This window comes from Amblyomma mixtum, chromosome 3 (genome assembly GCF_055824585.1).
Source record: "Amblyomma mixtum isolate Tamu chromosome 3, ASM5582458v1, whole genome shotgun sequence".
NCBI lineage: Eukaryota > Metazoa > Arthropoda > Arachnida > Ixodida > Ixodidae > Amblyomma > Amblyomma mixtum.
The window spans coordinates 29,827,272-29,843,199 of NC_143014.1; the positions used below are offsets into that span (position 1 = coordinate 29,827,272).

At 43.7% G+C, this 15,928-nt stretch overlaps 1 protein-coding gene across 1 annotated transcript in view; it reads left to right on the forward strand.

The window, feature by feature from the left end:
* Positions 1-15,928, forward strand: part of Grasp65 (Golgi reassembly-stacking protein 2) — a 28,019-nt gene that overhangs the window by 9,694 nt on the left and 2,397 nt on the right. Inside the window, exons 7-9 of the mRNA XM_089578515.1 lie at positions 3,476-3,599; positions 6,699-6,785; positions 11,008-11,130. Coding sequence (XP_089434641.1) covers positions 3,476-3,599; positions 6,699-6,785; positions 11,008-11,130 — 334 coding nt within the window. The remainder of the gene's footprint in view (positions 1-3,475; positions 3,600-6,698; positions 6,786-11,007; positions 11,131-15,928) is intronic.

Genomic DNA, 15,928 nt, shown 5'->3' on the forward strand with positions numbered 1-15,928 from the left:
ATTGCATGCCTGTGTGGTTTCGTTTTTGATGCGACTCGATTTACAAGTGCGGAGCAGCAGACAAACTCCAAGTACCCCTCTAACTGCTCCTCAGATGAAGTTCATGGCATGGCATGCACCTGTGACGAAGAAAACAACTGTGGCTAGGTAATGTTGCTTGAGCCTTCATGTTAGCAAACCCACCGCTCGGCGTGTTCACTTTGTCAACGTGCCAACACTCTGGGCTGCATAACCATCGCTACGAGGACCATTTAGACAGAATTTAAATATGCCCATACGTACCAAGTCTCTGCTCATCAGTCGTGATGGTGATAGCTGGCGGTGATCAGCGGTGATAGCTGCTACATTAGTAGCTTGGCTTGCTGCCGATGCTGCTCCCTCCACAGTGCTCGAACTGTCTTGCCAAACCTGCCGCCTCAGCCCTCAAAAGCATCACACGCTGTGTAGGGTTGAGGTCGCTGAAATGCTGACTGCAGCTCTTTGCGAGAACTTTGTTGTCGGGATGGAGAACGGGATCCATCATAACGCTGGTGCAAACATAAACGAAGTGACGGCTGATAGGAGCCGACAATGTCCGACAATTGAAGGTGCATATGTCATCGGTTTGAATCTATCTTGCAAGCTTGCCTCCAGCTTGCCTCCAACTTGGGTAGCACATGTAAGCTACATGCAACGAGAAATCGTCTGACTCCGCCCAAACGCTGTACGACAAACGGTTGCTCACAATTTTGGTACGAATGTAGTCTGAAAAACTGGTGCCACAGGGGGGGTTGGGGTTGTATACAATCGAACAAGTATATCTTAAATAGTGGTGCTCGGCTTGCTGTGTGTGTCTCAAGGACGCTTGATGACATCGCTCTTGTTTTCTTGCCATCGCTGGGATTTTCGGTACCATCTGCGAGTACACACACTAACACATGCCGCCGGCTTTTCTCGTAATGGGACTAGTAATGCTTTCACTTTAAAATACATTGACCGTACTTTTGAAAATGGTAAATGGCTGTGGCAGTGGGAACAGTGCACATTGTGTTAATATATGTGTTAGTAAGATGTCTTGGGCCACGTGCAGCTGTACACAATTCTCAGCACAAAGATTGCTCACCTGGCTTCTAGAGGCTGTGTACTAGGTGCCGACAATCTGATAACAAGTCAGAATCGACCCATATGGAGTGAACTGCATGTACAGCCTTTTAGTCCGGATGTCACAGTGGTACAGTACAATTTGTGCACATAGTTGCACATATAGGTGAAGACTTCTTGTCACTGCTCTTGGAAACCATAAACACCTAATTTTATTGCATGTTTTCTTCTTTAAAATGATGCGTTAGACATTAGAATACATGGATCACCGTGTGGTACTCTCCTACGACCACTAAATAATTTATAATTGAATTTCTTTTCTTGTTCTCTTTTGGTTTCAGTTTCATCAACCGAATGTTGGCTATGACGTGCAGTTGAACTTTAGGTCACGTGAGATGCGGAAAAACTGCAATGTAAATGCTGATATGTAGTTTTAACTCACTACTGCGCTTCAAGCAACTTGATTCAAGAGCTAGAATTACAACAAATGATTAATCAGCAGTTATATTGCCATTTTTTGTGCCTCACATTACCTAAAGTCCAATTGCACGTCGCAGCCATTGTTTGATTGATGAAACTGAAACCTAAACAGCGTCAAAAAGAAATTCAGTTACCGTATTTTCCGGTGTATAAGTCTCACCTTTGTATGAGTCGCACCCCCTCCAAATGGCTGTTTATCCGCAAAAAAACATACATAAGTTGCACTGGTGTATAAAACGCACCTCTTCACTCAATTTCTTAGAAAATTCGTTCCGGATCACGCAAATCGCGGCCAAAATTGTGGCAGCTGATAAACGATGTAAAATCTAGACAGTACTTTCCAAAAATGTTTATTTAGATACATGTGAATGGTATGTAAAGGCGCAGTCAAAAGTAAATAAAATGCGCGAGTGGAAAACTGCATCCATCATACCCTTATCTTGTGCGTCCGGTGCTCGTCACCGTCGGCTCAAATGAGTGCACGCTATTTTCGCAATACAGTACAAGGATTTTGTCCGGCGCTGGCTACGATGCGTATAAAGAGTGGTTCGCGCAATTAACTCTGGTGTGCCCCGCGACACAACGTAACAACAGCACTGTACCGCCAAACACTGAAGTCTGGTGTCACCATGCATGCGCGCGTTGCTGGGCATACCAGAGGCCGCGCGGTAGTTGCTGACTTCTATCTAACTGCGCGAACCGCTCTTTATACGCACCATAGCTAGCGCCGGAAAAAGTCCTGGTACTAGTAGCCTCTGCTCATTTGAACCGCCGACGACAAGCGCCAGACGCACAAGATAAGGGTATGCTGGATGCAGTTATCCACTCGCTCGAGCAACACACTTAGTTAACGGCGTCATGGCCAACGAAACAACAGATACAAAGCACGCCTCAATCAAGACCTCATCGACCTTGCCGCAACTATCAGCGGAAAGACGATCTCATGGCAGCAATGGCGGACAGAAGTCCGGAAGTGATGCGCACAAAAGCGGCTTGAAAATGGTTGAAAGTTGAAACGGTTGAAACTTGTTATTGACATGCTCCCATTTTAAAAATAACACATTTAACTCCTTAACTAAAATCATTATAAGAATGTATAAGCTGCATTTCGTTTTTTGCACGCTAATCTGACGTTAATTCGAGAGTTCCTTCCGAAATGTAGTTACTGGGTGCAGCAGACGGTGGCGTGCGGTTGTGGCGCATAATTTTCCTGGCCAGGGTGCCTGCCCTGCGCTCACTGATATCTTGCAATTTAATAATTGCAAGTTGTTGGATTTAACGTCCCAAAGTGACATATAGACTATAAGGGACGCGGTAGTGGTAGGCTACGGATGAGACTGCCTGGGTGTGCTGACACCGCGCAGCACATCCTTAACAGCAAGCAAGCACCTTTTCGGGCGCGGCCGCAGCAGCCCGCATTTATTCCATATATAAGTCGCACCGTTGCATAAGACGCACCGTCAAAAATTTAAGAAAAAACCGCGACTTATACACCGGAAAATACGGTGTATATTATTTAGCTGTCGTAAGCGAATACCAGGGGGTGCTCCATGTAAACCAATGTCTAATGCATCGTTAAGAAGAAAACACAAAAGCAAAAATTTGGGGTCTATAGTCCTTTAATGCAGTGGTGGTGTTTTTGCTGGATGTATCACTGTTTGATATTTTCATTATTCAACATTAATTTGATTTAGCTTCACTTGTTGAGACCGTACTGAATTCTTTTGTAAAGCAACATCACAAAGTGATTCCTGGTCACAGTATCTGTATTTCAATGGAGGCAGAATCAAAAAGTTCTTTTTTGACTGAAGTTTTGGTTAGTGCCTAAGCATTCTAGCTTTCGGCTAAATAAAATCTTCAGCCCTTGTTTTGACATGCGTTGCATGGCATGTTGTTTGGCATTTTTTCTTTGTAGGTTCAACTGAGTGCACCTAGCCTTGTGGGTGACCCTGCAGCAACATTACCACAGACTTTGAATGCTCTCTCCTTGAATGATGCACCTACTCAGCTAACGGCAGAGTCCCCAGTGCTAGCATCACGTAAGATGAATTTTACTCTCTTCTTTGCTCTTTGTGTTTAGCATTTTGTATTACAGCTAAACCTGGATAGAACAAAATCTAGAAAAGTCCACAGTTTTTCGTTGCATGCTCATTGCCTTTACATGCAGTTTTCGCGTGACGACTCGGACGTCCAATACAAGATGGAAACTGAAATGAAAAAAAAAGTCAATCGATTTGGGTAATTAGGCCAAATTCGGATATGTGCGCTAGCATGTCGTCAATCATCGGTTAGAGCTACAACCTACTAGGTGGTACCAGGCTACCACCCAATTACCACCCCAACTTCTTCCGTTTAGCTACTGTGCAAGCATCATTTGAATCACGTTCTCCTCGTAACTGCTGCTACTCATTCCGCTTCGTTCGTTTCAGCACTACCTAATAGAAAGTCTATGTAGTGACTTCGTTATATCAAAGTCAACTGCCACAACAGCTTCGTCACATGTATTTTACAAATACATGTGCTTCAATGGCTGCGGTGTTGGGGAATTGAGGGACTGCATAATATCAAGCAATTCATTACATGGAGGCTACATACAGGATTAACTGTATTATATAATTGATGTTGCATTAGGAATGTCAAATGTGTCTGTAGGTTGTCAGTAATTCATCCTCGATACTGCAGCATGGCATCTGAGCAATAGCCTAAAATGCTCAGTTTCAACAAGTATAGTGCAAACAACTTCTAGCATATGCCATGGGAGCTGTAAAAGTGCACTACAGAGCAGTGCAGCTACCTTTAGGGTGTGTACGAAAGCTGCGCACCCCATTATTTAAACACATATTACGGCGATAGCTCTGTGGGGACTTCCTCCAGGCTAAACAGTACTGCTGTTGTTGCCAGGTGTTCAGAATTAGGCTTTAATGATTTTTTAAAGTAATATTAAGAACAGTACGCAAAATTCATTATTGTAAATGTGTGGCCAACCAGACACAGTGAGAAGAATTGTCATCATAACCCGAGTAATTAACTAACATTCATTAATTCCCTTTTATTTACTGCAGTTAGTGTGCATGCTTATATTGAAAACTTGGAGGCAGTGGCATTCAAAGGCTATTCTGTTTCATACAATTTTAGTATTGCTCCTGTGTCCTAAAATATGCATATCTAAATTTTCAGCCCTATCTGTCTTAATTATGCATGCGAGGTCACGACACTCGGCATGAAGCTCCTCCCTGATGTGACATAGCTGTTGCGTTTGACACTTCGACTGACAAGGATGTGGAGTGACAGGTGACGGTTATAAATTTTCGCTCTTGGCCAGCAGTGTGGTATCGTTGCGCTTGACCTCATGCAAAGTCTAGAGTGGCAACACATTTTATCATCCACTCAAGAATTAATCGCTTAAAGAAACAGTGCTCACCCCATGCTGCTGGTGCAGTGATTCTTCGGTTTTGCTGGCCAAGAATGAAAAGTTAGCACTGTCGCCTGCAACTCCACATTCTTATCAGGTGGAGCACCATACACAGCAACTGCGGCACACCTGGCAGGAGCCTCATGCTTAGTGCCATGATCTGGCATGTGTAATTACATGTTTTTGGCTGAAATATCAGATGTGCATATCTTGGGACACAGGCGCATTGCTAAAACTGTACAAACAGGAATAGTTTTTGAATTCCACTGCCTTTGAGTTTTTAGTATAAACATGCACGCTAACTGCAGTAAATGAAAAGCTAATTAATGAATTTTAGTTAATTACCTCAAGTTTCGATGACAATTTTTCTCACTAGTTATGCCCGCCTGGCCGTATAACCCATTGAGAATAATGACTTTTGTGTACTGCTCTTGGTATATGTATAAAAAAATTTATTAAAGCCTAATTTTGAATGCCCTGTATAAGGTAGGACAATGTAATACAGCTCTTTTAGGTAGATTGCTGCAGTATGGACATTGCTGTAATTTTTTTCTTTTGTTTCAGAGGAAAGTGAAACGTCTGCTAGATTTTGCTACTGAATGAAACTAATATATTTGAAGGTTATAGTCAACTCTGTTTCACTTATCACACTTACTGACATGGCAGGCACTTCTACTAGCCAAGTTGCCAGCTCATAGCAGCCTTAGTGGTAGTGCAATCCTGCTTCATGCATGGTTCCATTCTGTCCACTACTGGTAGCATGAAGACTTCTGGGCTTGCAGCAAGATGTGTACTTCAGAAAGAATGCACTTGAGAAGGTGTTGCATCATAAAGCAGGACCATTGGGTGCCACAGTTTGGATGTGACTAAGTTCACTGCAGAAACTTCAGCAGGACACTTTCCACACATATGTTTGATAGCATTCTCTAAGGGGAGGAAGTGCATTACATGCTATCTTCAGAAGTGATCAGAGTTCATCCTGATCATCATCCTGATTACGCCCACTGCAGGGCAAAGGCCTCTCCCATTTCTCTCCAATTAATCCTGTCCTGTGCCAGCTGTGGCCACTGTATCCCTGCAAACTTCTTAATCTCGTCTGCCCACCCCCCTGCTATGTTTGCCTTCTCTTAGAATCCACTCCGTTACCCTTAAGGACCATCGGTGATCTTGTGTTCGTACTAGATGCCCTGCCCAAGCCCATTTCTTCCTCTTGATTTCGACTAGTATGTCATTAACCTGCGTTTGTTCCCTCACCCACTCTGCCCTCTTCCTGTCTCTTAACATTACACCTATCATTTTTCTTTCCATAGCTCGCTGTATTGTCCTTAACTTAAGCTGAACCCTCTTTGTTAGCCTCCACGTTTCTGCCCCATAGGTGAGTACCGGTAAGATACAGCTGTTGGATACTTTTCTCTTGAGGGATATTGGCAAACTGCCATTCATGATCTGAGAGAACCGGCCAAATGCGCTCCACCCCATTCTTATTCTTGTAGTTATTTTCCTCTCGTGATCCAGATCTGCGGTCACTACCTGCTCTAAGTAGACGTATTTCTTTTCCTCTTCCAGCACCTCACTACCAATTGTAAACTGCTGTTCCCTTCTGATCAAAGTTATGAACAAAATAAGGTTACGGATTGCAGGTTATTCTTTGTGTTATAAAGATGTTGACTATCAGGTGATGTCATGTGGCTGCAATGACCTGCTAAATGTGAGTGGTTTTGTACAGGAGAGCCTGCTCCAGCTGCGGCAGCTGAAGTTGCTGAGAGCAGACCACCTGCCAGTGCTCCCTTTGGTTCAGAACAGGATCGGACAGGTATGTTGGAAACCGCAGGTGCAGTGTGTAGGGCTCACTCAGACATGCATAATACCAAACCGGTGCAGTGTGTAGTATAGGTACAAAATACTGGAAGGCATACCACTGTTTTTATTACAGGCCCTTTGCTGTGCCACATGCTCCATTTGGGCCAAAGATATTGATGAAATAAAATACACCTAAATCTTTGTAATTAAACTAAGCTTATTTTTCTCTCTTGATTCTGTCTTTGCTGGGAACGGTATATTTCTGTGGGCGGCATCCTTTTTTATTTCAGTCTAGAAAATGGCTTTTGCTGGATAATTTGACATCAGCTGACAGTTAAGCCCGCTAGCAGTTGCAAAGTCGTGTCCAGGTGGCTGGTGGGGCGTTGACATCATATAATACCAGGGCAGATAGGGCTGCATGACTGAAGCCTACCGTTCACTTGATCTGATGCTTAATTGTGACAGGCAGTGCAGAAGAGAAGGGAGTTTGACAGATATGCTTGGAGCATGGAGAAAGTCGCTATGTCTACAGCTAATCCCATATCCTCATTATTTTGTGCAGAGGGTTTTTAGACGAATACCTATGTGTGTGCCGAAAAAAAAGAAGCTTAAAATAAAAGCAAGAGGAAAGCTGAGATGGGGAAGTGGTATGCACTATGTTGCCGTCATTAGCAGCTGCTATGGTCACACATGGTCCAGTATAGCAGTGTGTGTATGGTGGGCACATAATCAAATGCAACATCCAAAAAGAGGTAACGTTGGAACCTTGAAAAATGTTTAGCCGTGAACATGAAGGTACTGCATTTTCCTATCTATAAGTTGTTTTTTTTCTCTGAACTTTTCTTTAGTACGTTTTATACGCGCGGTGAAACTTGCGTGTGGTGAAAAATGATGCGCCACCGTGGGCCATATTTTGCCATGCCCAAGCCATATTTGAAAAGAAAGTCGAGGTGTAAAACAAGAGAAAATCTAGTTATATTTCAAATGTTACCGTATAGGTAACATTTGACAGGTACAGCCATACTCTCTAAAGTTTCGATTTCGGCATAACATTCATTCTTGCTGAACATGACGCTTTCTGCAAGGAGAAGGCGCTACAATGCAAAATTCAAGTTGTGTGCCTTTGAATGTGTGCTGGAGAAAGGGAGACAGTTCAGCGTAAGCGAGAAAGTTACCTGGACGGTCTGGCACAAAGCTGCAAGAACGCTTTGTTCAGTGAAGCCAACAAAAACGGCAGACCATGGAAGAAGGCGTGCTGGCAAGAGCTCGAGAATTTTTGGTGCACAGCAGCTGCCGCAAGCCTGTACAGGGGCGATGGAAAGAAACGCGAACAGAGCGGAGCCTAGGCGCTCCGGTTTTCAAATTTCTTTTCATCACACTTTTACTTCAGTGGTAGCAGAAAGATGCTAGAGTCGTCTGTGATGCATTCTAGGACGACTCTCTGATGTCTTTTTTATACCACCCAGGTAAAAGGGCGATGAAAAGAAATTCGAACAGCGGTGCGTGTAGGCGCCGCGTTGTTTGCGTTTCTTTCTATCGCGATAGTAGAGTATAACCCCATGGATACGTTCCCGGTTCATACGATTTTAAAGGTTAATATGCTAAAAATCTGGGGGCATTAAAAATGTCCGTTAGAGTTGCACTATTTAGAGTTAGAGTTGCACTCTCCTGGTTAATACATTCCCGGATAATACGATTTGCCAGGTACAGTGTTAACAATTTCGACGAATTCTGGTCGTATAATTCTGTGCTAAGTCAGAGGCTTGGGAAAGTTGGTGCATATTTAAGAATAGAAAACACAATGCAACACATGGGACGAGAAAGAAAGACAGGAACAGCGTATTGTTCCGTCTGTTCTGTGTTTTCTATTCATATAACACATTTTGCAGCCAACTACACATGTGCACAGATAAAAATGGGCCAAATATGGGGGAGCGTGACATGAAGAGCTGAAATATAACAGCAGTCACTTGCCATGGTGTCTTCTCTGCGTGTTCATGTGCAAAGGGGCGAAGCACCAAAAAAAAAACAGTTTTGCTAACATATATGCTGGGACAATTTTTTCTGGCAATGGTTCAGAAGCTACGAAGCCGGAACACTCACCCTCTTACTACTCAGTAGAATATAGTCTCCGCTTGCAGTTGTTAGTTTTCTCTGCAAACACGGTACATTGTTAATGCTTATTACTTAAGGTGAATCTCCATGTGTCTGCCGACTTTCATCATTGAAAGGCAAGGAAAAAAAGTTCTCTTGATTACAACGAATTTGCAAGGCATGTCCTCCAGTTGCAAGAAGCCTCCATATTTAGCACCAGCTACCCCAGTAATGTAACAAACATGCCGCAGTGAGAGCAACATGCCAGGCGATCAGGTGCATCGTCCTTCGTTTGAACTATTTGGTGGAATGACACGCCCGCTCCTGTAGCCTTCCCTTCATTGCCAAGAAAAACTAGTGCTGGTGCATGTCTTGCGTGTTTTCTCTTGTATCCCTCGTCTGGCTTTCGCACTGACTTCTTCACATCACCCTGTCCCAGAGTATAGAATGCGCCGTGAAGCGAAGAAACGCAGTGGCTTTTTTGCAGTGCCTGAAGGCAGGGAGGCGAAGCATCTGAAGAATACAATGGTGCGCTTATATACGAGTGGGCTGGGTCTGCAAAATGCAGCATGAAATTGAGAACACTGTGACAGTCAGTTGCCATGGTGGCTTCTCTGCATTGCTCATGTGCATGGGGGCGAAGCGTTTGAAAACAGCGCGGACGAGATCGCAGTTATTATTGCCATTGCTGTTGGCAGATCGAATGCGTTGCGAAGTTTCTTCCATACTAAGGACAAAAAAATGTGGGCTGAATTGAATTCTGTGAGCACTAGAAAGGAGTTTCTGAGATCTTGCGCCAAGAAATATTTTTATGAAGTGATAGCCCAAAAATGTACCTCATTCAATAGTTAAACTTTATAAAATGAGGCAGGTGGATCATACGTTTTGTCAATTAATATGTTTTATTTCTAAAGCATTATATGGCTCACAAGGTGGGAAATCCGGTGTTGTCATAGTTTTCCACGTCGGATGGTGCGAAAACGCACATGACCTCATGACGTCATCGGCAGTGCCTACATCATCAGGAAAGATAAAATTTCTTCCAAAGTGGGTTTCAAACCTAGGCCAGTGTGAACAGGTCAGCTTTGCTGGCCTCTTCATTAAAGCAGTGCGCCATCACCGCAGCACAACACCCCGCGCGGGAAACTGCCAGTTTCTTGCACTAGGTTTGGCTATCGTCATCTTATCAACTTCCATTCGGGTCGTGCGAACAGATCAGCTTCGCTGGCCACTGCATTAGAGTAGTACGCCATCGCCACAGATGAACACTCCGCATGCATGCTTTTGCATTCACACCACTAAATTAGTCTCAAGTGCCCTCTGTAATCTGTTTTACTGTATTTTCATTGCATGATTTTATAAAGGGATTCTCAGCACATTTTTATAGCACTTAAGTGCATCTTATGCATCACAGGTAAATCTTTTACACCATTGTGTCTTATGTCTGATTAAAAAAAAAAAAAACTGCCCGTTTACAGGGGGGTGAAAGTTATACATCACAAAATACGGCAGTCATTGAATGCAGCAATGCGTAGCTCTTATTGCAGTGTGGGCAGAGCATTGAGGCTTGAACTTGAAAGTGGAAGGTTAGCCCAAAAAGTAGTTGCATTACTTATCGTTAGTGTTTACATCTCTTGGATATGATGACTGCATTTCATGTATTTTATGAAAATGCTCATCTTCAAGCCATGAACAAATTTGGTATTTTGTTATGTTAGTTCAGGGGAAGTGCTCAGGACAGGACGCAGGCAATTCTGACCAGCTGTTTCATATATTGTTTAGTGTTTGTTTGGTATCTTGTGACACATGCTAAACTAGTAGATAGAGCTTGGATGGCTGAATGAGCTATTGCTTGAATTAACATTAATACTGGATGAAGTTGACTTAAATATTAATGCTTAGTTATGTTTACATTTGCAGCAGTGTGATGCTTTCTAAATCACAAATTTCATTTTTAAATGTTATATTTTTTACCTACATACCAAGATTGTTACTCGCAGAGAGGGTTGTGGAAACGCGTACACAACTAAAATTTCAAATGTCAGAGGAGTGCAGGGTTTCAGGGACACAGTTTTTCGTTATCTACTCTTCACTCACTGCTTTGTGTATTGCTGGATGAAGTAATGTGTTGTCATCAACAGGTCCAGCCAATGCTGTGCCCCTGACCACACCAATCAACCTGCCAGGTATGCCGCCTATCACAGTCAGTGCATCGTTGCCAGCTGATGCCCTAGCGAGCCTTGGCACATCGAGTGATGCTTCAGGTGAGTCTGTAGTGTGTGCCTACTAGGGTAGCTGACCAGAACAGTGACGATTGAGATGCTGAAAAATAAAGCGAAGCGAGCTCTCTTGTGCTGCATGAGCAGCTTCTTCCAGTCCTGCATTGCTCACAGGAAATTGTTTTCAGTCCCCGCTTTCTTGCTCTGCTCGGCTGTTAGTCACCAGCTTTGATGGAATGTTTGCTGCTTTTGAAATTGTGTCCTTCTGTAATTGAAATCTGCGAGAGTATGCAACTAGTGAAAAAAATAGCAAGGTAAGGTTGCTCACAAACAAGGACACCATCACTATTTGCGTGGAGGCCAAGACTGCTGCTTCAAGAAAGGCTTAGTGGCATTGGAGCAGTCAGCAGCTGAGAATGCAGTGCGGCGATATGTATAGACCAACACTGATCTGTGACATAAGCAAGATGCTGTGGCACTGCTGTTGCCGGCTGGAACTACTAGGGGAAAACTTGGGGGTGAAAGTAGGCTTAGCGCCCATAGGATACATGAAAGGAAAAAATTTTGAAAGGAGTTTTTTTATTTTACATTGCACCTATGATGTCGTCCTTTCGTGAAGAACAACGAAGTTCATCCTTGAACAGATTCTGAAAGTATGAGGCGTCATTTCGAATTCGATGTATTTTTAAAACATCAGGTTAAGCGCGTGTGGGGGTGATTCCTGGCTGAGGGTACGGAATGGGAGCGCGGCTTATTGGAACATGTAAACAAACTTTCTGAAATGTTTTTCTTGTTTCTCACAGTACCCATGGAGGTGGCTGTTTGTTAACAGTTGGCAAATGCTTTGAAGAAGAGTATTACAAAGTATGCTATGTCATTTCAAAGCAATCCTTGTAAAACGCCGTGGTAGATGTGTGTTGTGAAGCCGGACATACCCTAAAAGATGCTCTTTCCGCTGGGTGTTCCCCGAATCACTCAAGCTTCTTGTGCAGTCTGACATGCTGCCGTGTGTGCTACATTTGCTTAATAATACAGTAGCTCAAACTAGATAGCCTAAACAGCATTACCTGAAAAAACAGTTATCAAAAGCCATGGCAAGCGCACGAAAGAGAACCACGCACTGCAGCTGACAGACGACACACCGGCCGACTCCGGTGTTTGCCAGTGCCACCTATGTGCATATAGTAATCACAATGTTAGTCGTCTGCTGCTGTGTGCAGTTCATCTGTCTTGCAAGTACAGAAGTACTTGCGAGGAAACGTAGCCCATGAAGCAGCATGTCGGACTGCACGAGAAGCTTGTGTGATTCGGGGAAACACCCAGCTGATAGAGCGCCTTTCGGGGTATGTACGGCTTCACAACACACATTTATCAGGGCGCTTGACAAAGATTGCTTGGAAATGACGTAGCATATTTCGTCACATTCTTTTTCAAAGCACTCGCCAACTGTTAACAAACAGCCGCCTCGATGAGTACTCTGTGAAATGAGAAAAATATGTCTGAAAGTTTTACTTACTTGTATTTCTATGGGCCACAATTTCGTTCCGTACTGCCAGCCGGGAGTCATTCCCATGTGTAGATGTTTTAAATGTGCATTGCCTTCAACATGATGCTTTATACATTCAGAACCTATTCTAGGACGAGTCTGATTGTTCTTCGCTAAGGGACAACAACATATGTGCTCTGCAAAATCAGAAAACTGCTTTGAAAAGTTTTGCTTTTGTGTATTCCTATGGGTGCTAAGCCTACTTTTCACATCCAGTCTGAATTGCCTACCATGAACGCCCCACGGTGTTGGTCTATACACGCTTTTCGAAACATGTTTAGGGGTGAGCTGTGTGGTATGCGTATAGTATAATGTCCATAATATAATATCGTTGCTGTAAGTATATGCTTTCGTAGCCTGCCTTCAAAGCACTTTGTGTCACTACACACACGGCTAAGTCGCATTTTTTGTGCAAAGAACATTGCTATAAATGTGACATCTATGTTTTAAGACTTGTTTTAAGACTGCAGAAGCGTTCGACAATAAAACAGCCACACATTGCACGAATAATAGCAATAAGTTCGATAAATCTAAGTGGGCTACACTTACCTGTTCCATGCTCCATATATTTATTTTATTTTATGTAGTACATATTGCTAGCCGCATGTCCGAGGCTGTTGCAGGATTGGGCAAGTAAACGCTTTCAGCAACACGAAGGCGGAATGTGTATATAAAGAACTTTATAAACTTTTAGGCGGCAAGTGGAACATAAAAAGCCACTATTAGTACCAGCAATTTGCAAAATTCACAATATCGAATAACATGAAGGGACAAAGATAACACCAACCATGAGAGGCATATTTCACAATAAAAATGCAAAAAAATACAAAGCAGAAGAACCAACAGTAACAAAGTGAATAGAGCATTATGCTTTCTCTTGAGATTAGGCTGTGAAGAAGGCAGGCAGAAATGTCGTCGGTGGTTGCACAGTCACGCTTGCAGACTGGCTCGCGCGGGCGTCACAACCACCGTTGACATATCGGCCTGCCGGAGCAATGAGGTCATCGCACCATTTGAGCAGCTGATTTCGTTCACTCAAGCCAGGATTGAGAGCAGCACAGTCATGGCGCGCTAAATGCGCTGGTCACGTGATTTTTTTTTGTATTTCGCGGGCTTTCCTTGGAGCCCGGAAAAAAAAGATACACATGGAGCTTTCTTTATCGCAAATAAATGGAATGGGGGTTTCTGAAGGTGCTCTCCAACTTTGCTATTCACATTTGCTGCCTAAAGTCAATATTTACACATTTAGTAAAATTCTCTTAATTGCTAATTAATTGCAAAACAAAAAATTGCTTGTGATGCGCAAGCCGGTTGGTAGGTGTATGTAAGTGGTTTCCCTGGTTTGCCTCAAATATTTTATTTTTTAATCCTTGGCTAAAGTTAGCCTGGACACCCTGTATAACCAGCGCATTAGGGAGGCTGAAGGTGGTGTAGTGATAGTCTGTTGTAGATTGTGCACCCGGCTTCCACTCATCAAGACAGTGGTTCGATTCCCACTGCAGGTACGGAAATATATATATATTTTTTTCTTCGGCTGCTGGTCTCCTTGGATGAATGGTTGCGCTGTAAGAGATTGTTCGTAGCAGCCTGCGGTTAGTCTCAAGAAGGACTAATGGGTGTGGCAATGCAGTTAGTAAAAAATCACTTGGAGTGTACATTTGGGTGGGGTGCCTGCATGGTTTGGTCAGAATGAATCGTATGTCCTCATTGTAAGTGGCAGTGGCAGGGCGAAAGCAGACGTACATGTGCCCTGATTTTTTATGTTTATGTATTGGATATGTGCACTGCCTTGCAGCATTGCAACGAAAGGCGAAGTACAAAGTGCAAAGAGGAGCTCAAAACAGAGAACAGCACCAAGTTACTCTGCCAGCATTGGCTGCAAAAGCCAGCATTTTAGCCAAGAAAATTATTCTTTTTCTCTAAGTGACGCAGTAGTCTCTAGACACTGCAGGCGTCCTGTAGCAGGAGCTGGCAGCATTGCATTTGTGTTGCAAAGAGGTGTTGAGCTTGGTACACGCCAAATCGGAGAGGCTTGTGCAGAAGTCCGTGCCGGAACAAATTAAATAAGATGGCAAAAAGCTTTTCTCCAGCCCTGCAGCACACACTTTGTTACTGGTCCAGTCTCCTGGTCTTCAACACAGACCAACGAAACGACTGGTCAAGAATGGCACCATGGCTTCTAGCACACTAGCATTGCCATCCTGGCAGCAGTCTGCATTTGTTTTTATTAGTCGCTTTATTGCTGATGAAATTTTGAGTCTTTGCAGTGGGTTTTTAACTGGGATTATTGGGCACAGAAAGGAGCAGCTTCTTTTTGGTCTTCAGACAGGTTGCACTCGGTCAGAGATGATACGATCTGTATTGAACAGCCATTCTGTGTCTGTTGCCTGAGGTGGTGTAATGTTTCGATATCAAAATGGAAGCACAGTGGACATACCAGACAAGTTTGAATTCTCTCAAGCTGAGAGTAATCACGAAGTCAACCCTTAATGGTTTGAAATTTCTTCTAGTGATGGTCTGTACTAGTCATCCAATAGAGGCACTTTACAGATGATTTTGCGATATCTGTGTGCACTATATCTGGTCAGCATTGTCTTTGTATGGTCCAATGTTTTAGGGGAAACCCCCAAGGTGGAGTAGATTTGTAATAAGGGAGTAACGACGCCCAGCCACTTTTGCAGCCAAGCATAACGAACATCTTGCCCCATATTAAGGCATAATTATACATTTCTTGCAGTAGCCAAATACACAAAAAAGACTGCAGTCGCATTCGAAGGGAATGCACGAGATCGTCCTGCACATCATTGTGTGTCTGTATGCTGAGCTGCCGGTCACTCGGTCAGGGATAGCTAGCGGCGGCATGATGTCGTGAAAGGGCTCTTTAATTGGTGAGACGAAGCAACAAATAACTTTATGCACCTCCAGTGACCGCTTCAAGGCGCCGAAGAGGCGAATGCCACGCGTCGTTTGCTTGAGCTGACGACATTTTTCTCGGGTCGGAAATTGAAGTATTTGAAGAGTAAGCAGTATGAAAGCTGCTCAGAATTAGGTTGTTAAATAAATAAAAATAGGCATATATAAAGTTTGGGGTGTTTGAACACTGACTGAGGTCGCAAATGTTCAGTGCGTGTGCTGCTGCTCCATAGGAAAGCGCGCAGGATCGGCGGGGACGATAGCCCCCCCATCAAGTGCTGCCCCTTGCAGTGGCACTCGCTTCTGGCCGCAATAAGTGGCCGTTGTCCCGCCTCAGTGTGGCTGCGCCATCGTAGCACCTCTTTCTTCAGTGGTTTTCATGCT